This window comes from Labeo rohita, chromosome 7, assembly GCF_022985175.1.
Source record: "Labeo rohita strain BAU-BD-2019 chromosome 7, IGBB_LRoh.1.0, whole genome shotgun sequence".
NCBI lineage: Eukaryota > Metazoa > Chordata > Actinopteri > Cypriniformes > Cyprinidae > Labeo > Labeo rohita.
This window is the reverse complement of record NC_066875.1, coordinates 29,550,195-29,574,670: the sequence shown is the minus strand read 5'-3', so window position 1 is coordinate 29,574,670 and position 24,476 is coordinate 29,550,195. Positions and strand designations below refer to the sequence as shown.

Here is a 24,476-nt window from a genome sequence, read left to right as displayed (position 1 = left end):
TGAAAGGACAGCATGCAGCTTGACCTGGCTCTCTTTCAGCTGTATTTCATTCACAGCTGGAGCCAGAGCTGCCAAAACAGGCAGTGGGTCTCCAGGCTCGGAGTTATTTAACTCCCACAGAGACCGAATGGCATCAGAACTCACTCCTGCTACTCAGAAGCGGGAGCTGGAGGTTAGCTGCTCTAATGCCCAACAAAGATGGGCTCCCTGGCATGGTGAGGGGCTGAAAGCAGTCTAACCAATGGCCCTCTGGAGGCCTTTCATCAGTTTTTGTGTCCCATTTTAAAGACAGAAGGGGCTTGCTTCCTGACTTGGAAGCTGTTGGAATATCTTTAGCTTTGCGTGATGCTTTACATGAATAAGGCAGTTTTGTGTTGGGGAGATCTAATATTTGGATACTGTAATGGAGTGATGAATGGGTCGGCCTTGCATTTTTCCGTTCTGTTTCATCAGTCCACTATTTGTAGTAATAAGACAAAATTATTAGTAAATTGGACATACGAAGCATAACATAAGTATTTATAATAACGGTAGAAAGAAAACCAGGAGCATAGCAGTGGAAGAAACTGCAGGCAAGATGTGAAAAAGTCAATAAAGTGTGAAGTCTCTTGAGTCTCTCTATCCTGCAGCAAAAAGACGATGTCCACAAAAACATACACCAGAACAATACACATCACCCAAGTAATTTTCTCCCATATAGTCTGCTAAATTTGCAGTGATACCATCCTAGAGAAAATTATACATGCTTTACCACTCTTGTGTAGTCATACTTTTGGCTAACTGCACAAAACCTGGCCCAGTCTGAAGCTTGTCAATTTAACTGCCATCTGACTGAAAATTAAATTGACTGCAGCTTGTTTATTTTTTATATATGCCGTTTAGGGGCAAGACTTATCTGAAATAGACTAGATTACAGTAATAGACCTGTATATAAAAAAAAAAAATCAATTCAAATAATTGTACAGAACATTTGTAAAGAAAAAAAATTCTGTATAGATGATATTATTGATGTATTGATTATTTCACAGACATACTTAGAAAACAAATCTTAACTTTGTACTGAGTGCATCACATGAAGCACGAAGTACTGTAAATTTGAAAGATTTAATGCCATTCACTTTTCATTTGGAAAAAACAGTGATCAGCTCTTTTTGAAAAAACAATAACTCTATCAGGAAAAATACACAAAAATTGTATACCTTTAGGGTAACAAGAGCTAATCACTATGGACAGTACCCTTAAAAGAATATATTTATGCTTTATTTACCCCTAAAATATTTATAATATCCTACATATTACTTATATATTAGATATATTATAAATATCACTACTCTAAGGTACTAAAATGCACTTATTACAGGTGGATAAGGTACAAAGGTGTCCTTTTAAGGCTACTCCCCCTGTGATAAGGCGTAACCCTAAAGATACATTTTTTAACATTTTTAACTTTTGTTCAGGATGATAAAAAAATCAAATTAAAAAAATCAAAATGCGCTCTTATGCCCAAGTTGCAGAGCACCAGCCAATCAAATTAGCATGGGCAATTTCAGCCAGCTCTGCCATTACTGTGGGCAATATGCATCAGACAGTCATTAAACAAACTGTGGGTGATCACTGGGTGTGCCGTCTGAGGCTGAGACTAATGCTCCAGTCCAAGCATACATGCACATCCCCTACAAAAAGAGATGTTCTCAAAATGAACATATTAACTTTTTTCTTGTTTACCAGTACATAAATGCTAACAGCTAAATAGACATTATCTTACAATGTGTAGTAGATTGTCAGAAATATTCTCTGGACAGTATTTGCATCAATGTCTGCAAAAGACTACAAAATATCTGGTGTTTGACAGACACATGGTGAACAGAGAGCAGAGCTGAAAGGAAGGCCAAGGAGAGACTGTTGTCTCACTAAAGTAAAATAAATCTTGTCTGCCTGCAGAGAGGTTGTCAAGAGCCAGCCAGATATCCCATTTAATCATTCAACATAATTAGAGAGAGAGAGACATTTGTTTTAACATAGACCTGAGAACGTTCCAGAAAATGTCCAATGTCTTATTAACATTCCTGTGTTTATTTCTAAATATATCACACAGCCTAATTATAATTATTTGAGAAGTTGTAAATTGACCAACCACAGAAAAACAAACCAGCCTCTAATATCTTCTTCATGTAGGGTCAATATAGGATGTCCTACCAAAACAAAATGCATAGAAATGCATTTGCTCTGTTTAACATACATGGGAAACATGACTAGTTGGTTAAACACGGTGAACATGACTACATGATTAACGTTTAATGAACTGTAGATTTCACAGACCACAACTTCTGAAACAAAATATGCATAGAAAAATGTAACATCATGCTCATCTAACTGTATCCACCTTTTTCTTCAAAACAGAAGTAAGCCTATATGGGTGAGAATTCCGGTTCATTAGCTGCTATAGAGAAAATAACGAGATGAATAACAACGTGCAGTAAACGGCAAAACTGTTTGCACTATACAAACCAGTGTGTTCATAATTAAGATAATACATTAGAATAATATGGTAAGACACACCATTTTGCAATATCAAGCAGCAAAATGAGTTGTTTTGTACAACTAAAATTAGCTTGATTGGAAGCCAGACCCATAAAATTTACAGATAGTCGCACCCACTCTTACAGCAAGAAAAAGGTGAAAAGAAAGGTTCTTTCTTTTTTGGAAGAAATTAACATTTTTATTCAATAAGAATGCATTAAATGTTCTTTTGAACTTTCTATTCACCAAAGAAAATAAATGTATTCCTGAAAATCCTTCTATTTCTGAAAGAATTTTCAGCTTTGTCATCCCAGGAATAAATTACATTTTAAAATAAACTAAACAGAAAACAGTTATCTGAAACTGTAGTAATATTTCATAATATTCATGATATTTTTGATCAAACAAATGGCACCTTGTTCAGCATAAGAGACTTTTTAGAAACACTGACAATTCTTACTGACCAAAAGCTTGAATTGTAGTGTAAACAAATAGCTTGTGTGTTACTTTATTCATGCCATGTATATGCAACTGTAAAACTACATATCTTAAATATAGCACATAATATTTAATATTTTAGGACTGGTCAGTGAGTGGAGAGATAGAAAAAGATGATAAACAGGAACATATATGGAAAGAGAGCTCAGGAGCAAGAAGGTAATCTTGTTATGATGTTTTTAAGACCATAACTGCTATAGTGGATGCATACACAGCAATGATCATCCTCCTGTGGAAATGAGGACATTTCCCCCAGACATAAGTACAGACAGAGTGCAGTTGCGTCATACTTATATAACTCAACATTGTCTTTTAGTTTAGATCAATATGTTTTCTAAACTGAATGAGATGGTGAGGGATCTGTGTGGTCAGGCAATGGGATGAATAAAAATAAAGACATCAATAAGCAAACACTGACATAAAGTAAAGAGAGGATGGAGCAACAACTTGTGCCTGTAAGTGAGTTAACGTGTTTATGTTCGAAAGGGAGTAACTGTGTGTGTGTGTCGGGCAGAGAGAAAGACATTCAACCTCTAGCAATTACAGTAGTGCCAAAGTAGCTGATGTGGGGCTGGGCCTGGGAAGAGGGAGGGAATGAATAAGTAAGGGAGGGATGAAAGGAGGCTGTGGGAGGAGACGGCTTGGAGGAAAAAGGGAAAGAGAGAAACAGATGCAAGTAACTCAGGCCGGCAAACTGGATGCACGCAGGAAGCCGAAGAAGATACAGGCTCTTTCTGTAGATGACTGCTAAATTTAGAGGGTGGTCAGCTCAAAACCAGAGAAAAGGTAGGAAATTAGCCTTAATATTTTGGAGTCAGACGTTGAGGTGAAAACTAATAATAAATATGATTATTCTCATATACTGAATAGGAAAATATATTTTGATTCATATATAGAAACATTGCAATATTACACAGAGTACACTGGCAGATAGTGGCCAATTGGTCTTTTCGGAGAAGTGAGCGTGAATGAATGTGTGTGCATGCAGCATTAAATTAAGAAATGTTCTTGCATGCAAATCTATCGGTTATGGTTAAACAGGTAGAACAACAAGCACGCAAACCGCTGAATGCTTTAGGACTGCTATAAACATTCACAGAGGAGGAGAGCTGAAATTACACACGTGGAGATGGAAAAAAAAGTGATGAGGACAGAAAAATCTCAGATGGATGCAATTTCAAGCCTCACTGCTAACAGAACACAATTAGCTAAAGTTAACTATGCTAACACAATTCCTGATTAGTCATCATATATGCTAGCAATAAACTAAAGACTATAAGGGTTGTACATGTTCTCATACAAAAGCAGACAGAATTTCACAATGCAGTCTTTAGTCCCGAGTGATGTCAATCTCACATAAAGATTCAGATCAGATACTGGTGATTTAACACTTCCTGTCCTTGTGGTCACTATCTGTTCAAAACACAGCTCATTTTAGTTTCAGTGGCACAGTCTCATTCATTAGAGCCTAAATTGTTCCTTGTGCATTCCTCTAGGCTAAACTACAAACGGCGGTTTGAGTTGTGAGTGAAATTTTACAAGCATCCACCAACCGCTTCCTGTTTGAGTGGCAGAGTCTTTTAAAAGGGTTTCTTAATAGAAAATGGAGCCAAATCAGCACTAATGGGTCTAATATATGTATTACACTTATGTGTTTTTCACTTATCATATCATAGTGTCATTGGACATCTCAACTGTTATACATTTATTTACATGTACTGTATCTGAGTTTGCTTATACACATAAGACCCCAAGTGATGTTGGGCTGGGTAACAACTAGTTGGGATCTGGGTGTTGGTTTGTGTTAAGTCTTGTTTCCTTTGTTTCATTTGTTTGTCTGTTTTCCTTTTTCCAGTTTTGCTGGTCACTCTCCCTGTAGAAAAAAACAGCATATGCTGGTTAGGCATGTTTTTAAACATGGCTGCTGGTTTGAGCTGGTTTAAGCTGGTCATGTGCTGGTCCTAAGCTGGTCCTGAGCAGGAGCTAGTGGCTTGGGACCAGCTCAGGTCCAGCAGATAACCAGCCAAAGACCAGCTTAAACCAGTTCATGACCAGCACATGACCAGCTAAGGTTCAGCTTAAAGGAGTCATTGGATGCTAAGTTCATTTTACATGTTGTTTGAACATTAATGTGTGTTAGCAGTGTATGTACAAATCTACCCTATAATGATACAAATCCATGCCGTGGTTTTTAATTAATCTGTAAAAATAATATCCCCTTTTTTTAAATCGAACCATTCTCAGATGCCTGTTGGTGTGGTGTCACACTGACAGAGGCCGCTCCCACGATTGACTGACATGAGCGTCTTACCTCAGATCAGCTGTAACAGTCCGACCTCAATTGTTTCGATGCCAGAGCAGGGATGTAAGTTAGACAAGAATATCTCTGATTGAGCGATTGACGTGTTCTGTTGCTGCATGTAATAATGAATACAGTGGTCATCATTTACTCCAGACATCAGAGCCACTGAAGATGCAGTGGATTACATTTGTTTGTGAAGGGAATGTGACTCCTGATCGACATAAATGTGTCTACGTTCGCACAAATCATTCGTGATCCAGCTTCACCTACAGCAGAAGTGCGTATAAGGTTTTTTTTTTTTAATGAATCTCTGCAATCACCTTTCCTATTAATGTGCTAGTTAGCAAGTTTCGCGGCTAAATGCGGCTAAAGGAAACAATCTCTCGCTCGTCACTCCACAGAAAGTAGAGAGGGGCGGGGCAGGGCGAGCAGAGCTCATTTGCATTTAAAGGAACAATCCCTTAGAATGGGATGATTTTTGCAGAGCTCATTTTGACAACGTAAAAAGGGTGTTTTTTACACAACCATTGAGAATTTTTAAACAAAATATATTATAGGCTTTTCATTAAGACCCTAAAGAATCATATCAACTTGTCTTAACTTGTGGTAAATGGGCATCTGATGACCCCTTTAAACCAGCAGCCATTCTTCAAAACATACCTAACCACCATATGCTGTTTTTTTCAACAGGGCTTGCAAACACTGTAACAATTTGATTTTACCTCTGAACTTTCTGATTAAAATTTATGTTTTATTCATTGTCTTCCAATACCAATAAAGTAACGGCTCATTTGTCCTTTGCAAAAAAACAAAAACAAAAATGCAGTATCCACCTTATTTTTCCCATATGAGCAGGTGCAGCCATTTGTAAATTTTATAGGTCTGGCTTCTGGTCTCACCCGTGTCCAGCTATTTTTAGCTGAACAAAACAGTTCATTTTGCTGTTTGATATTGCAGATTGGTGTCTTACCATATTATTTGTATGTATTAACTTAATTATGAACACACTGGTTTGTAGTGCAAACAGTTTACTGCACCTTGCTATTCTTCTCGTTATTTCCCTGCAACGGCTAATGAACCGGAAGTACTGCCCATATGCTTACTTCTGCGGTGAAAAATAAGGTGGATAAGATTCTTGAGTGTTGCCTGTTTCGGTGGAGATTAAAAATAATTCTTGACACTATGGATTTTTCCCAGTTACCAGTTCACATGCTCACTTTTTCAAATATTCTTCTAGAGGTAAACAGATTAGTTTGGCTCAAGCTCTAGGCTAATTAGAACCTTTATTTTTTAAATGCAGTCTTGATATGCACAACTCCATCTGCCCACGTCACAATTTAAAATATAAGTTGAAAAAAAATTATAATCTAGCTGTCTTCACATGTGTTTTGCAGATGTCATGGCGGCCGACCTACCGGAGCTCCAAGTTTCGAAACGTCTATGGCAAAGTGGCCAACCGAGAGCACTGCTTCGAGGGCATCCCGATCACAAAGAACGTCCATGACAACCACTTCTGCGCGGTCAACGCCAAGTTCCTCGCCATAGTAACGGAGAGCGCGGGAGGAGGATCTTTCGTTGTTATCCCGGTCACTCAGGTAACCACGACGACACAGCACGCGCGCGTACTAGTGTTTTCTCTAGACAGATTTGTCTTAATGGCTTACACTAAATTCATGACCCACACAATGTAGAGAGTCAGACTGGCACAAACAGCGGCATGAATGATGCGGACTTTGCAAGAGCCTTGTTTTGGCAACATACATGCAGGCAGTGGGTTTAAAATGGAGCCTATAGCAATGAGGTCGCGTCGATGTGCATAGCGGAAATCGGTAAGTGTTTTAAATGGGTTGTAAAATCGTCATTTTAACCAATTAGAAATGAGCTACGGGGTACATTTTCACTCATTAAGACCACAGTCCAATATAAAGTTTATTTATCATTTTTTACAAAGGATGCTACCAAATGGGGATCTTGTCAGATTAATCTCTGATGACTAATTTGCCCCAAACCAGAACTAAGCACACCCATGTACTGCACACACAGTTATGTTTTTTATTATGTGTGTGTTTTGAATTAAAATGTTTTTTAATTATGTTACAATTATGCACACATTTTTAAATGTTTTAATTAATGTTACAATCTACCCCAGTGCTCTTTGTGCTTGACTTTAATTTGTATCAGACAGATATGGGAATATTAAGTCAAAGTTTGACACACAAAGCACACACACAAAAGCCATTGAAACATGGGTTACAACACTCAATGAGCTAACATATGATATTTATGTATTAAAAAAAAAAAAAAAAAAACAGTAGAAAATACGCATCTTAAGGTGAACTGTGCTTAAAGTGTACATATACTTAAATCTTGATGGATTATCCAGTGTTTAAACATGCAAGCATTTATAATAACTTTACTGCAAACATGCATAAACTATTTCTAAAACAAAGAAATGCTACGGAGGAGTGCTAATGGATGCTTTGCACCAATTCACATTTACATTAATTGGTAGAGAGAACATGAGCAGTGGTTACCGAACAGTGGAAAAACATAGATGAGTCATCCCTCGCCCTGTTCTTATAAATGCACGTGTGGTGCACACTTAAAAAAAAAAAAAACCCACAGGCCTCTCTGCCTCACGCTCTCATATTATGCATTTTCTTTGCATGGTTTAGATTCCATCTGCACCAATACACAGTCATTTCATGATCACCTGCATGCTTTTCAACACGATTATGTCACATCCAGAGAACACAATAAATTCAAATTAATGAGCAAAGTGACCACATATGTTTGTTTTTGCATCTTTTAAGAGCAAGTTGTTATTTTCATCACTCTCTGAGTCTGAATCATGACTTCATGGAACCATGAATCCCTCACCCAGTGGCTTGACATGCTCTAAATTGAATTTTTCTGTCGCCCTGTTTACAGGCCGAGCAAAAGCCTGACTAGTAAGCAGAGAGCAGATGCTTTTCCTTTGATCTCTGGCTTTAATGCTATAGAATGGACAAGCTGTAAACTCCTGCTCACTTATACACTGATATAACAGTGGTGTGGACTAATTAATGTGGACATTAATGTGCTCTGGCTGGGAACAGCTTATCTGTTTCATTAGAAAAGATAGAACACAGGGTTTTACAGGTGAAAGAGTTTATCCAAAAATGAATATTCTGTCATCATTTACTCACCCTCACACCTTCATGTTGTTTCAAAACTGTACGATTTTATTTCTTCTGCAACAGAAGCTATTTTGAAGAATCTTCTATTATATAGCCAAAAAATAAACAACAACTTATTTCCCAAAATGTCTTATTTCATGTTCCACAGAAGAAATAAAGTAAGGGTGAGTAAATAATAACAATTTTATCATTTAAGTTATCTTTTTGTGCGTGTTACTGACTCCTGAAAATACGAAATGCAAAGTTAGTGAATTTAAATGTGCCTCCAAATTCCACCTCCACAGCAAGTAGCCAGACGGCACAAAAAGCACAGGCAGAAAAAATGACTCACACATGGTTTATCATTGACATGACAATGAGATTTTGGCGCTCTGCCTCTGATGTCCCATTCTTCTCTTCAGTCATCTCCTCTCCTTTTTATTCTGTCTATTCTTCTGTCCCTCCTCTTGAGCACATCCGGTCATGCTAGACTGCCCAGTGGGTCTGCAGACCCTCGGTCATGGTCTCAGCCAACTTGGATAAACTATCAATAGCACTTTTGTGATGAACACTCAAGAGTTGCCCAGTTAATGTGTGATGTAGATGGCCAGCTTTGTGGCCTTAATGTGCTCAATTCCACTTTGTTTGTGACTCCAACTGGGCTCCCAGGCATTGGAAAAGAGTTCAGTCCCTCTGACTTCCGCATATGTGTTTCTTTGGACGCCACGTGGGGCTGTTTTTCCCAGCTTCCATCTCCCTTGTGTCTTGGTCATTCTGTATCTAGCACTGACAGCTTCCTGCGAAGTTTGCATACAGTAATACTGAGAAATTCTCTATCACCATCACTGAAATCTGCCATGGAGATTATAGAAATCACTGTAAAGCTATTTAATAGCTGACAGCGGTTAGACCTTTAGCCTTTTATAGCAATATATATTAAAATTTAAACAACTTGTGTGAAGTTTGGCAGTTTAATGCAAATTTGAACTTGTGTGTATGTAGCTTATTAAATCTCTCCAATGTGTTTATTTAGTCCAAGACATTAGTCTATATTACAGGGACAACTGTCTGATTAAGAATAAGCAATTCTCATAGTAAAATCCAGACACATGGGAGCAATATAGTAGCAGAACATTGGCTTTTCAAATGGAATTCCTCATATGACAAAGGAGCTTCAGTTGTGGAATGGAAACTGCATTCAGAAACCATGATGAGATGGGCCAGGGAAAGAGAAAAAAAAAGAGCATGAATAGAAGACTGTGGTATTCGCGATGATGTCATCATTAACTGTTTAACCATTTGGAAATGAAACCGTTCCTTTCCTTGAACTGCTAGGCGGCTGTTGACAGAAACTTCTGTGAATGATAATGTGTGAGGTGGTGCTGTAATGTTTTGGGATGATATCAGAATTCTTAAAATAATGCAGACTGAAGCAGTCAGGCATACAGTCACACACACACAGTCTATATAAAAGGGAGTTGGGCTGTCTGGCAACACTGATAGGAAACTGCCAACCACGTTCAGACTACTTTAACATGCCCAAAAGTGCTTTTTACTAGACCCACACCCATTTTTATAATGCCTCAGTTAGCAAACAGTAAACTCAGAAAACTGAAATTACTTTTATTTAGAACTTTGTTCAGAAAACTCGGAAACTGTTGGACTCAGAAGAATGCAGGATCATTCTTCATTGCAATTAATGATGACGTCTCAGTTAATGATGACATCGTCGCAAATACCACAGTCTTCTATTCATGCTCTTTTTTTTTCCTCTTTCCCTGGGCGAACTCATCATGGTTTCTGAATGCAGTTTCCATTATCCCTTTTTTCAAATCAATCAGAATCAGAATATTATTGATAAGGGCAGTCAGGATGGGAAAAAACTGTTTTCATGGCGTGAGGTCCTGGTCCTTATGGACCACAGCCTTCTGCCAGACAAGAGTGCCTCAAAAAGTTTGTGTCCAGGGTAAGAAGTATCAGCCACAATCTTAACTGCATGCTTTAGGATCCTGGAAGTGTACAGGTCCTGAAGAGATGAAAGGTTGCATCAAACCTTTACCATCAAAGGATGGATAAACTCTTTCATTCTTAGCATCTTGTCTGTGTGATGTCACAAAAAACAAGGACACTTCCACGATAGTTGATTGACATGGCCGTCTTGCCTTAGACCCACCCTGAGTGAGCTGTTAACAGTCCAAACGCCATCGGTGAAGGGGAAGACTAAAATGTCTCTGATTGAGGTGAGGTGTTCTGTTGTTGGATAATAAACATAGCAGTCCTCATTTACTCCCTACATCTGAGCCACTGAAGATGCAGTGGATTAACGTTACTTTCGTTTTTAAAGGATATGCCTCTGGCGATCTCATGCAAATCATACTTGACGCAGCTTTGCCTACAGCAGAAATCAGTATAACGTTTTTTATGCATCTTTGCAAATCGGCTTTCTTAATCATGTGCTAGTTAGCAAGTTTCGTGGCTAAACGTGGCAAAATGCAGCTAAAGTAAACAGTACTGCTCATCAACACACAGAAGAGAGGGGCGGAGTGAGCAGAACTCATTAGCATTTAAAGGCAAATGCAATAAAACAGCTTGCTCTGTAAAGGGCTGATTTTGACAAGGTAAAAAGAGTGTTTATTTACAATACTATAGAGGAATTTTAACCAAAGTATGTTATAGACTTCTCATTAAGACCCTAACAAATCATATTAACTTGGGGAAAATGGGCATCCGATGACCCCTTTAAGTTTTAGTACTACAGGTCTACTCATTCGCTCATTTGATATTTAGTGTAGATATTTAGAGAGCAAAATCATAACCTGTAGGCCCAAAATGTGCATTCAAAAATGTGTTTACTGTGTGATTAGGACTCATAAACACAATAGCAACATAATCGAACCTGAAAGTTTGTATAAAGCAATATTAAATATGTGACTAATCTGAGTTAGTCACACTACAGAAAAATGCATTAATAACCATCCAGCCATATTTGAATGATAAAAAACGTCAAGTAAATAAAATAAGTTATCAAAATCTTGAAAAAAATAAGCTGTATTCTCTGCTCTCAAACGCTGAAACCACGCCCACTCGTGAGAAAGCTGCCTCCTCTCCCAACTGTCAAATAAAAATCAGTTTAAATAAGCAGACCGAGCTGTTTTGTAAATGATCGCAAGCAGGTAATGTGTATTTATGTGATAGCTAGCATAGCTAGGCATAGCTAGCTAGCAAACTGTAGGCTGTAGTAACTAACGTTAAAGACAGTAACTCACGATTGAACGGGCGAACCACTGATGCTAATGCGCTCTAGTTATTATAGTGTTAGTGGAGGGCTCATGCTCAGTGGCTCTAGTGCATCATCAAGACATGATTTTAGCCCTGCCCAAAAAAATCCTGTACACAGAAATGGGGAAAAACTATTTAACTCCACTATTCAGTACTACTTAGTTCACAGTCTTTTTAGCATGTTTGCAGCAATACATTTCTAGCATTTACAATGTTTAGAAACAGACTTTAACTATGAATAATGTTATATTGACTTAATATTTAAATGTAGACATTCATGTAACACTAACTGAAGTGTGGCTCAGTAGTGGCTAAGCCATAGAACTTCTCTGCTAAGGGTGTTACATTTGTTGTCTAAGAAAACACTGCATTTTCTATGCAGGAAATGTGCTATCAGAGTTATGGCAGTCTAGACTGTAGGCACATCTACTGACATCATAATTAGTGTAATCACATGGCTGTTCCTTACGCATCATTGTGCTGCTCACAATAGAGGGTGTGGCTAAATATATTATCTCCTTTTGTCTCTCACTGTAAGATCTCAGACAGCGACTACTCAGCCTGATTTGCAGCCTACACATCTGTGTCAACAACCGCCTGCCGGCAACACACTCCTACACACAAATCCATAGCTAGTTTGCACAAAGAATAACAATAAACAAGAATAAAAAAAGACATGATTAGAGACAGGAAACTGAAAAACAAAGAGAAAGCCAGGCGCAAAAATAATCTCGTTTCAACACTTTGTCCTGGGCATATATGAAAGTGTCCCTCAGACAGCATCATAATAATGGTTGATGTTTTACAAAAAAATATTGTCAAATGCAATTAAAAGATCATTAATTATACCTTTAGTTTTGGTTCAAATTGTTCTAATAAATTTGCTAATAGAATTGTTTGTAAAAATAAGCAGGCTCAGTCTAAGAGCTATATATAGTCTTGGAAAACACCGTGACAAATCAGAAATCCTCACGTATATGCAAACATTTGCACAGGTGTAACTGAGTGCTTTGTGACAGTAGTAAAAGCTTTGACATTTTATAATTGGTCATATTTTCTTTTGAGCTTTGATCTCCGGTGGGAAATCAAGGAAAAATTCTATTAAATGAACAGCCCTCGAGCAATCACAGTGCTAAATTAATGCAATAATCTTACATTTTGCAAATCACAGACATGATTTCCATCATGCCAATCTAGGAGAATAGCACAGAGAAAATGTGTGACAGCCATTATTGCTTTAATGTATGCTACCAAAAAGCAACATGCTGTTAGGGAATATTAAGCTGCTTCTTGACTAAAATTGAAGCATACAAAATTTCGACAACAATGACTTCTCTGATATTAGAGCGCCAACAGTACTATCTCACTCTTTGTTTTGAAGGCCTGACCTATAGATGAAGAGTCTTTCATAAGCAGCCCACTCAGGGTGCACTCATGCATGACCTGAACTACAAATCCCACAGGACCTCAGAAGGAGGTCAATGGACTAAAGTGACATCAAACATTCATGACATCATTACTAACGTTCTGTCTACTACCGACTGTATGACTGTAGTTATGTAGCGCCACACAGTGGACATTTGTGTGTGTTACAATGCAGCTATATTTGTGCAGGTGTGATATTGTCAGATTGTATAATCATAATAAAATGTGAACGTTTTCAACTATACATATAGGCCTATGTATATTTCATGCCTTCTTTTGTTTGTATTCTCAGTCATATTGGTGGGGAAAAGAAAAAAAAAAACATAAGATGAGTAACCCGTACTTCCCTCCTGCAGTTTGGCCGTATCGACCCTCACTATCCAAAGGTCTGTGGTCACCAAGGCAATGTGCTGGACATCAAATGGAATCCTTTCCATGACAACATAATCGCTTCTTGTTCAGAGGACTCTTCTGTGAGTAAACTTAAAATGCAAAATCACTACAATGTTCAAATTAGTCAGCGTTATTTAAATAAACATTGGAAACCTCTTTTTCTGCAATGAAAACTCGTTTCGGTTCATTTTTGTTTTCATAAATGGAAAACCAGCATTTAGTTTTCATGATGTTGAAGGTAAAAGAGTTTCAGTTATCACTTAAATAGAAACTTTATTTATTAAACCTAAACCAGTACACCACAGGTGTACCACAGGTGTTCATGCCGTTCCAAACCCGTAAGACCTTCGTTCATCTTCAGAATACAAATTAAGAAATTTTGTAATGAAATCAGAGAGCTTTCTGACCCTGCATAGACAGTAATGTATTTACCACATTCACGGGCCAGAAAGGTAGTGAGGACATCGATAAACTAGTCAATGTGACATCAGTGGTTCAACCATAATTTTATGAAGCTACAAGAACATTTTTTGTGTGCAAAGAAAACAAAAATAACAACTTCATTCAACAATTTCTCTTCTGTGTCGGTCGATGCACGTTCACAAGAGTACCATGCATGCTTCAACGCAGTATCCGGCATTCTGATGTAAAAACCTGGTGTCACATGGGCTATTTTAAAGATGTCCTTACTACTTTTTTGGACCTTGAACATGTCAGTTGCGTTGCTGTCTATGCAGGGTGAATAAGCTCTTGGATTTCATAAAAAAATATCTTAATTTGTGTTCAGAAGATGAATGAATGAAGTTCTTACGGGTTTGGAACAACATGAAAGGGAGTAATTAATGGCAGAATTTCAATGTTTGGCTCAACTATCCTATTAAATGTAATTTTCATGTGTGTACATTTTTTTACATAAATCATATTAAATAATCCTGCAAATAATAACAATGTAAGTATAAAAGAATATATAACTATATTTATAATAAATATAAATAAAAAAGGGAAAAAAATACATTAATTTAAAAATACACATGCACTCACTTACAAAGATGCCTAAAATGCTTTGCTCAAAATTACAATAGGGATAGAGCAGGTGAAAACATATGATGATATTTAAAAATGATGTGCATGTTCTGCTTGTGTATGTGAATGTGTCAGGTGAGAATATGGGAGATTCCTGATGGTGGACTGAGGAGGAATTTGACAGAATCTGTATTAGAACTGTATGGCCACAGCAGGCGTGTTGGTCTCATAGAGTGGCACCCAACCACTAGTGGGATTCTCTTCAGCGCTGGCTATGACTACAAGGTAATGCAATTGTAACAGAATTGGACATTATGTAGTAATATGAGCTGTAAAATTAAAACATCTGAACAAAATTTGATCATTTAAAATAACAGTGTTGGCAGTCAGTGCTAAAGATTGTTTGCAATTCTGGTTGTCTATAATATGAACATGAGAGTGCCACTCGCAAAGATAAAACTGTTAAAAGATTGTATCTGAAGATTGACTATTGTGTTGTTTTTTTCTTTCTGTAGATCCTTATTTGGAATCTTGAGATTGGGGAGCCAGTTAAAATGATTGACTGTCACACAGATGTGATCCTCTGTATGTCGTTTAACACAGAAGGCAGCCTGCTGGCCACCAGCTGCAAGGACAAGAAGCTCCGCGTCATCGAGCCTCGCTCTGGAAAAGTGCTACAGGTGTGGACTGTGTGCATTTAGTAGACACATTCCTTTAGAGAACTTGAATTGACACTTTAAAAAACTGAAAACAATGTAATTATGCACTACTGTTCAAAAGTTTGGGGTCAGATTTTTTTTTTTAATTAATCAGAAATTCAATTGAAAAAAAAAAAAATGATAAGCAGCGCAACATCAGTAAAAAGAAGAAATGTTTCTTGAGTACCAAATCAGCATATTAGAATGATTCTGAAGGACCATGTGACACTGTAGACTGGAGTAATGATGCTGAAAATTCAGCTTTACCATCACAAGAGTAAATTACATTTTTAAAGTAGAAAACAGTTATTTAAAGAAATATTTTTTTTTAATATATTTTTATCAACCCACAAATATCTGAATGGTACTGCATATTTATATTTTAACACTTTACAATAAGGTGTCATTTGTTAACATTAGAAGTATTAACAAACAAAGAACAAAACATTACAGTATTTATTCATCTTTGTTCATGTTAGTTAAATGCAACCATTCATTGTTTGTTTGTATTAGCTCACATTTCATTAATGTTAACAAACACAACTTGTGATTTTAGTAATGCATTAGTAAATGCTGAAATTAACATTATAATTATGCAAATTTATGTCAACTTAAATGCTGTGGAAGTATTGTTTATTTTTAGTTCATGATAACTTGTGTTATTATTAAAATATTTCATTAACAAATTAACCATATACAGAGAATGAAACACTCTAACTCTAAAACACTTAAATTTATGTAATAATCATAATTTTTCATGCATGTTTTTGTAAATGCACTATTGAGTAAAATTGTTTGCACAACTGAAAATTTCACTTATTTTTATTTTACATTGTCAAGCAGGAGGCGAACTTTAAAAACCACAAAGTGAACCGGGTTGTGTTCCTAGGCAACATGAAACGACTCTTAACGACAGGTGTGTCTCGCTGGAACACACGCCAGATTGCGCTCTGGGACCAGGTGAGAACAACCTGTGTGTGTGTGTGGGTCAGGTTTTGACCTGATCAAATGTCCCTACAAGGGTAGATACAACGTAAAATCACCTACGTTCTGTGACCAGTCAATGGTCTCTGTTAGGAAAACAAATTAATTAACACAAAATATTGTCTGAGTTTAAATGTAAATATTAAAATGTGTCTGTGAGGGTCAGTTTTAGGGGTTACAATATATCATTAGTTCAGTATAATGACAAATGAAGTTAATGGAAAGTCTTCACCGTGACAGATAAACAAATGTGTGTGTGTTTTTGTGTGATTAATTCCCAAAACTCATCCAGAAATACTCATTGTCCCTGATGTCTGCATTACCCTAAAGATTACCATGCTGAAAGTCATTATGTTTTCTTCTCAGCATCTTCCCTGTAATTATTGTGTGATAATCACATTCATTGTTCTTTATATGTGTAGCTAAACAGCTACACTCAACTGCAGTAATGAGAGAATGCGGGTAAAGAAGCTGGTTGTGTTGCTCTTAGTGGATTGTTAGGGTTCTGAGAAAGCCTTGTATCTCAAAAATGTTTTGTAAAATGGGGTAATTGCTCTCTGCAAATCTGGATTCAATGTTATTTGCACTCATTCTGCACTGTCTCTCACGGCAGGAGGATCTGTCCATGCCTATTATTGAGGAGGAGATTGACGGCCTTTCAGGACTGCTTTTCCCTTTCTATGATGCAGACACACATATGCTCTACTTAGCAGGAAAGGTACATATTACTGCATTTTATTAAGGATTCTTACATGCTTGTACTGCGTGTACTTTAAATGTGTGAGGCATTTAAAGGTTTAGCGTCAGTAAGGGCCAAATCGGCATATTAGAACGGTTTCTAAAGGATCATGTGACTGAAGACTGGAGCAGTGGTTCCTGAAAATTGAGCTTTGCCATCACAGGAAAAAACATTTTAAAACAGAAGATTTTTATTAAAATATTTGAAATATTTCACATTATTACTTTTGATCATATGTAAGCCTTGAAAAGATACATATTTAGAAATGCACTACCAGTCAAAAGTTTTTTATGTTCTTTTGTCTTTTGTTCACCAAGCCTGCATTTTTTTTGCTCCAAAATACAGCAAAAGCAGTAATATTGTGAAATATTTTTACCATTTAAAATAACTGCTTTCTGTTCAAATGTATTTTAAAATATAATTTATTTCTGTGATCAAACCTGAATTTTCAGCATCATTACTTCAGTCTTCAGTGTCACGTGATCCTTCAGAAATCATTCTAATATGCTGATTCACTGTTCAAGAAATATTTATTATTATTATTTATTGTTATAACATAAAACAGTTGAGTACATTTTTTTCATTCTTTGATGCATAGAAAGATCCAAAGTCAGCATTTATCTGAAATTATAGAAATTAATACTTTTATTTAGCAAGAATGCTTTAAATTGATCAAAAGTGATGATAAAGACGTTTATAATGTTACACAAGATTTCTATTTCAGATAAATGCTGTTCTTCTGAACATTCTTTCCATCAAAAAAAAACCTAAATAAAAATCCTTATCAGCTGTTTTCAACATAATAATACTAATAATATGTAAAATAAAATAAATAATATTTTTGAGCAGCAAATCAGAATATTAGAATGATTTCTAAAGGGTCATGTGATGCTAAAAATTCAGCTTTGAAATCACAGGAATAAATTATATTTTAAAATATATTCAAATAGAAAACAGTGGTTTTAAATAGTAAAAAATATTTCACAATTTTACTGTTTTTGCTGTACTTTGGGTGAAATAAATGCAGGCTTGGTGAGCAGAAGAGACTTTTAGAGATTTAAAGAACATTAAAAATCTAACTGTTCAAAAACTTTTGACTGGTAGTGTATATTAGATATATAAATATTTAGTTTGAATTATATACTGAAAAGACATATTGATCCATAAGTAGGGCATCGTACATTGATATTACAGCTTTCCTTTTACTGCCATCACAAATGATCGCCTACAGAAAAAACTGTAATTGTCTTTGAACTGACTAAGACGGTGTAATTGCAGGGTGATGGGAACATCCGGTACTATGAGGTCACCCTGGAGAAACCCTACCTGCAGTATCTCATGGAGTTCAGGTCTCCTGCACCACAGAAAGGGCTCGGTAAAGCTGAATCCATGATCGATGATCACACTACACCAGCAATATCTGTAAAAATAGTGCAGGAAATTTTCCAGATTAACGCTAGAATGCAAAAAAACCCAAACAGAAACCAAAACAACCTACACAAATTGATAAAGGGGGTCAAAATGACCCATACTGGATTCAGTGGTTTTCTTCATAGAAGGGCATCCATGGTTTATCTTAATTTTCAGTGCAATAAAATTCACTTCAACCACATTCAACATTGTATTTCTAAATCTATGACCAAAAATATGTATATTATAACATATTAGTCTTATGAGGAATATAAGGAATATCACAGGGTACCATTTTTTTACCAAAAAAAAATTTAAAAACCCTATCAAGTAATTTGACTATATTTTTGCAGTCGAGTTAAACCTGGAATTTTGTATGTATAACCTTAGCACTTTTAGTTTCTCAGTACATTCTTGCTCTAAAAGGAATAATTCACCCCAAAATGAACATTTTGTTATCATTTACTCACCCTCATGTCTTTCCAAAAAAGAAAATACGTTGAAGAGTTCTGAAGAAATTGACTTCATAGTAGGGAATGGAATACTATAGAAGTCAATGGGGACCATCAACTGTTTGATTACCAGCATTCGTCAAAATATCTTCTTTTATGTTCTGCATAAGAAAGAAACTCATGAGGGTGAGTAAATAATGACAACATTTTCATTATCAGGTGAACTATCCCTTTAGTAAACCAGCTACGTGTTGTGTTATGGCCTCTTATTTCAAGACAAAATCAGCAATAAGCATGGCAATTATCAGTGTCTAATGTTCAACTTCTCATATGTTCCTCTCTCACATGTGTATTCTCATAGGAGTGATGCCGAAGCATGGGCTGGATGTAGGAGCGTGTGAAGTCTTCAGGTTTTATAAGTTGGTGACTCTAAAGGGCCTGATTGAGCCAATCTCTATGATTGTACCTAGAAGGGTGAGCATAAGCACCATGAAGCTATTAGTTCACAGTCCATGGTTCCCAGTTAGATGAATCATTTAGAGTTCCACAGAAGGATGAGAGAAATTTGTGCTAGACACATCCCTTGAGTGAAGTCTATAGTTGAGGATCCTGCCAAATTTTTTTTTTAAGCAGTCTGACAGGATGGAGGAATCCATCAGTTCTCTGTTGCTGGTGTAACTGCCGCCTCGGTGAGATGAGAGTAGTGAGCCATGTAATAACCTCCATGTGAGACACAGCATGTGTGTTTTGTGCTCTGGACAGAATGGGCAAGGGCAGGTTGGCCCATTATCGGAAGGCTTTGAAAACAGTGGGAGGGAGAGCCGACTATCAACACCACAATTTTAAAACACACCCAAATAAATCCATTGCCAGTTCTGTTTCAGTGCAAACTGACCTCATACCTATTAAGCCATATCTATCCTTCATGATAGAAGGTGAATCAGAATTTGCCCAGCCAGTGGTTTAACCCAGCGGTTTTAAAATCAGGATGCAACAAGAAGGTGTTCTGTAAATTTGGGAGGGGAAAAAATTACATGTGTAACAGAATAAATGTGGTTATGCATAATATATGCATTTTTTTTTTTTCTTTCCTTGGTACAAACGTATGTTAAAGAATTGTTTTTATTTGTGTTATTTTCTATAAAGCTGCTTTGAAATTATATATATATCATGTGAAGTGTTGTACAAATAGATTTAAATTCAAAATGTTTCTTTAATATTAGGTAGAAAAAATACACAGTGAAGGTAAATATTAATTTTATGTTTAATATTATATTTTTTAAAAATTAATTTTAAATATAATATATAATTATAATATATAAAATAAAATATGCAATTGTTTAAACATACTTTATATGTATGTACATATAGAGTAAGTTGACAAAACAAATATGTAATTAATATTTTGGAATTTATTATTTTGGGAACAACACATGTACTATTTTATATTATTTATTTATCACACTATTTACTTTATCCTTGTAGCTGCCTTTAGAATTTAGGAAGGAGATCATCATATTTGGAGGTCGGAGGCATCATATGTTTTAAAAACCTCTAGTTTTTCTCAAACCCAAAACATTAGTCATTTTATTTTATTTGTAGCAGAAGTCTTTCAGCAAATCCACATGAACCACTAAGAATAAGTCCCTGAATACCTGGAATTATTTTCACCCAGATATTGAGTTACCTTTTCATTCAAAGTTTCTCACAGTGCACTAATTATGCATCCTGGAGCATCCTTAAGTGCTCTGCACAATGAACACAGAGATAATAGTGTACTTCCTGTGAGCCTCTGAATTCCACATATTAGTTTAGACTGAACATTTGCCAGCCCAGAGCCTAATACATCGCCAAATACTAATGCAGAACCGGATGCAAAATTCACTTTTACATAGTGTTTGCATATAAGTGGGTCTTAGCAGTGTGTGGACACAACCACCCTGCAATAATAACAAATCCATTCACTCATTTTTTTTAATCCCCCCAAAAACGAAACAATCTCAAATATCAAGCTGTTTTGATTTTCTGAACAGTATGACATCATACTGTTCAGGCCCCGCCCATAACCACTGACCGACTGTCCTGTATTAGCACATTTCCACCCTCGGCCAGTTGTACGTTGTCCAGCATTTTCTACGCAATCGAGCAGCTGTAGCAACAACGTCTCATAAGCAATGCATTTTTGTTTTTGATGGTAACGCACAACCAAATACACAAAACAGCAGAGAGTGGTGAAGTAAGCACTAGCTCATTATCATTTAAAAAGACATGCACCAAAACGGGTCACTGTGAACAGAGCTGCTTTTGACAAGGTAAAAAATGGCGTTGTTTTACACGACCATTGCAGAATTTTAGCCAAAGTATGTTGCAGACATTTCATAAAGACCCTAAAGAATCATACCAACTTGTAGAAAATGGGCATCCGATGTCTCCTTTAAATCTAACTATACAAATAACAATAAATGAACAGTAAATTGAAAACCCTCTTTCTTTGCAGTCGGAGACATATCAAGAGGACATATATCCCATGACTCCTGGGACAGAACCTGCTCTGTCTGCTGATGAGTGGCTCAGTGGAGTTAACCGGGGTAAAGATCTGCAGTTAATTTGAAAATAAAAATATTTGAAAAGACAGAGTCTAAAATTAAACACATTCATGTCTGCATGTACACGTCTAGGTCCGGTGCTCATGTCCTTAAAAGAGGGATACAACAGACCAAACAAGCTGGTGTTCAAGGCTCCTGTGAAGGAGAAGAAGGGTGGAGTAGTCAATGGGATTGACCTGCTAGAAAATGTGCCTCCCCGTACAGAGAATGAGGTGTTACTGTAATTCTAAGATTTATTATGGTTATTGAAAGGACAATTTAGCCAGTACAGTTCCTTGCTGAGAGGTGTTTATATATATATATGTGTGTGTATGTGTAAACCTGTATGTTGTGCTCTGCAGCTCTTGCGGATGTTCTTCAGGCAGCAGGACGAGTTGCGGCGACTGAAGGACGAACTTACGCAGAAGGACATTAAGATTCGACAGCTTGAGCTGGAGCTCAATAACATAAGGAACAGCCCAAATATCAACAACAACAATAACAACAGCAGCAGCAGCAGCAATGGTAGCAGCATTTGACATTGGATCTGTGCTGTGTCTGTTGATCTCCTAAAGTGACACACTATAAGCCCTGAGCGCTGCTGAAACACACAGGCTTCCTTTTTTCCTAAACTCCAATTTCCCTCCTTGAAGACCGCAGGAAAGCAAGCGCTTGTCTTCATAAAGCAGTGTTTCACTCTGACCCCCAATGTTGACCCCACAGCTGCTGTGTGCTAAGTCGACTTTATTGGAGTGATGATTCACTAACCCTGTGAAAACTGTCCCATCACATGACCTTCAGTCACACTGTGGGTCTACCTGCAGTGGAGTGATTCTCTCTATATGGATTGGTTTTGGTGCAAGCTATTCATTGCATTATCATCTCATAATTGTAGACTAAATTTAATTATTAGAATTATTTATTTCATTTTTTTAACCTCGTTCTAAACAGCTTAATAAATGCCATATAGAGCAGAAACGTGTTTTCTAAAGTCAACATGCTTCACCCATCAAGCTGTTATCTCATGTAAACACTAGGTCTATTGCGTCATTTTGATATGACCCACAGTGCTAATGTAGAAACTTAAACACTGCAGTGCTGTAATCTTACACAACAGATGATATTTATCCAATTGACGTGCTCCTAAGTCTAGAAGTATTGAGTTTGTTGGGGAATGTGTTGCTTCACATAATTTAGATTCTTCTCACACTGTGCAATGTAAAATACGTTCAAGTCAGTTAATGGAGGCAATTCAAAAAGGTTAAATCAAATAAACTTCAAAATAATGTCAGAATACATTACACTTTGCACCTGATGAAAACACAAAAGTCCTTAAATTGTAAAATCTAATTATGAAATGAATTAGTAATAGATGTAGTATTAGAGACCTACACTGTAGTTTCCTAGGAAAGTACCTAAAGTTTGAAGAGAAAGTCAGAAAAAGAAAGTTGAATTAAAGAATGAGACAGAAATTGTTACATTTTTGAAAGCTGAATGAATGTTAATACTTTTCATTTTTGATTTATAAAGCATAATGAAGCATTGTTACTTTTTTAAATTAACATTTAAATCAGACCTATTTATTGATTTCCATTTCAGTTCATACTTTTAAATGAAGCATCTCGTGTTTTCAGGTTTGTAGCTTGTAACCATGAATTTACTGTGTTCTTGCTAACCTCCCTGCTGATAAAAATCAATAGAAACCATCGCAGAAATTCTAAATATTTAAAATGGTTTCCAGTACAAATATCATTACAAACCATCAACTTCCAACCATTAAAACGATTAAAAATGGTTTTCCTGTGGTGTGTTTTCAGACATATTCCATTAGGATTTAGTGGGTTTAACAAGCCATCAATAGAGGGTTAAGTTACCCCCGGATGTGCAGCCATATTGGTGGTACTTGGATGTAAACAAGAACATGGATTGCACGGTTAACGTACTACTAAATATGTTGTTCTGCTAATTTATGCTGTCTAAACCACGGGTATAAAAGGACTGGGTGGGAAAGGGTGCAATATTTTGAAAAACTAAAAAATAATAGGTAGTAAAGATATATTTCACCTACCTGACTGGAAATGATGAGAACAAACACAGGTTGTCAAGATTCTTGCCCTGATTCTTTTGTTCCTCAGTTTTTTGCGCTTATCTCCTTGATTTGTTACAACTTTTGGCAGTTTATAGTACTCCAAATGTTTTTCCCAAAACATAACAATAACTGACCATTTTCAGCAGCAAAAATAAGCGAAATATGCGAGTTTCATTTGCTTCAGTAGAGTTGTTTACATGCAGTGCCGCCAAAATGGCTAATTGATGAGGCGTAGTGAAAACACTATAGAAGGTGACCAATTACCAATGGAGACCAACAGGCACTATTACAGTTTCCATTAAAACCAGTACAATTTCTGTTATGACCAGCAAAGCCATTTACAAATTCTGTGATTGTTTCTATTGTTTTTTTAGCAGGGCTTTGACATTCAAATGATTGCCCCTTTTAAACAAGCTGCTTCTTAGATTGGATGTAAATTCTTATGAAGTGCATTGTATTCAGCTTTGAACTTTCAATGTAAACCCTTTCAAATGTTTTACTGTAAAGCGGACAAATTCCTTGTGGGCAAATATATTATGCGCCACGAAAGACTACAGGTGCAGTCCTGCTCTTCTAGAGCTCCTCTCTAAAGGTTACCCTATTAATTATAATTTAAATCATTTATTTTCCCGGGAACAAACTGGACCAGCTCGTTTTTTAGAACGTTGAATGGCACATTTACTCGACCACCTTTGAGGTGATGTGTTCAAACGTTATCCCTTTTAAAACACATTATCAGGTTCCTAAATGAGCTAGCGATTATAAATAACCTCGCTCGACCAGTACGAAAAGGAAAGTCAGTCCACCTCTGAATTCAGCCAGTGAGTGTTTGACATTTTCCAGCTGTCGCTATTTAATGAATACGCTATGAGCCTCAAGCTTTGTAAATATTTTGTCTGATAAAACAATAACACAACTTCA

General features: G+C 36.6%; 1 protein-coding gene across 3 annotated transcripts in view; it reads left to right on the top strand.

The window, feature by feature from the left end:
• coro2ba (coronin, actin binding protein, 2Ba) overlaps positions 1-24,476 on the top strand; it is a 46,284-nt gene extending 21,808 nt beyond the window's left edge. Inside the window, exons 1-12 of one of the 3 annotated variants that reach the window (XM_051113951.1) lie at positions 3,680-3,804; positions 6,715-6,915; positions 13,539-13,655; positions 14,734-14,883; positions 15,114-15,278; positions 16,137-16,256; positions 16,894-16,998; positions 18,298-18,394; positions 19,243-19,355; positions 21,379-21,469; positions 21,560-21,699; positions 21,829-24,476. In XM_051113951.1, coding sequence (XP_050969908.1) covers positions 6,715-6,915; positions 13,539-13,655; positions 14,734-14,883; positions 15,114-15,278; positions 16,137-16,256; positions 16,894-16,998; positions 18,298-18,394; positions 19,243-19,355; positions 21,379-21,469; positions 21,560-21,699; positions 21,829-22,005 — 1,476 coding nt within the window. In that variant the 5' untranslated portion in view covers positions 3,680-3,804 and the 3' untranslated portion in view covers positions 22,006-24,476. Of the gene's footprint in view, positions 1-3,679; positions 3,805-6,714; positions 6,916-13,538; positions 13,656-14,733; positions 14,884-15,113; positions 15,279-16,136; positions 16,257-16,893; positions 16,999-18,297; positions 18,395-19,242; positions 19,356-21,378; positions 21,470-21,559; positions 21,700-21,828 lie in introns of those variants that run through there. The other 2 variants (XM_051113949.1, XM_051113950.1) reach the window with 2 other exon arrangements.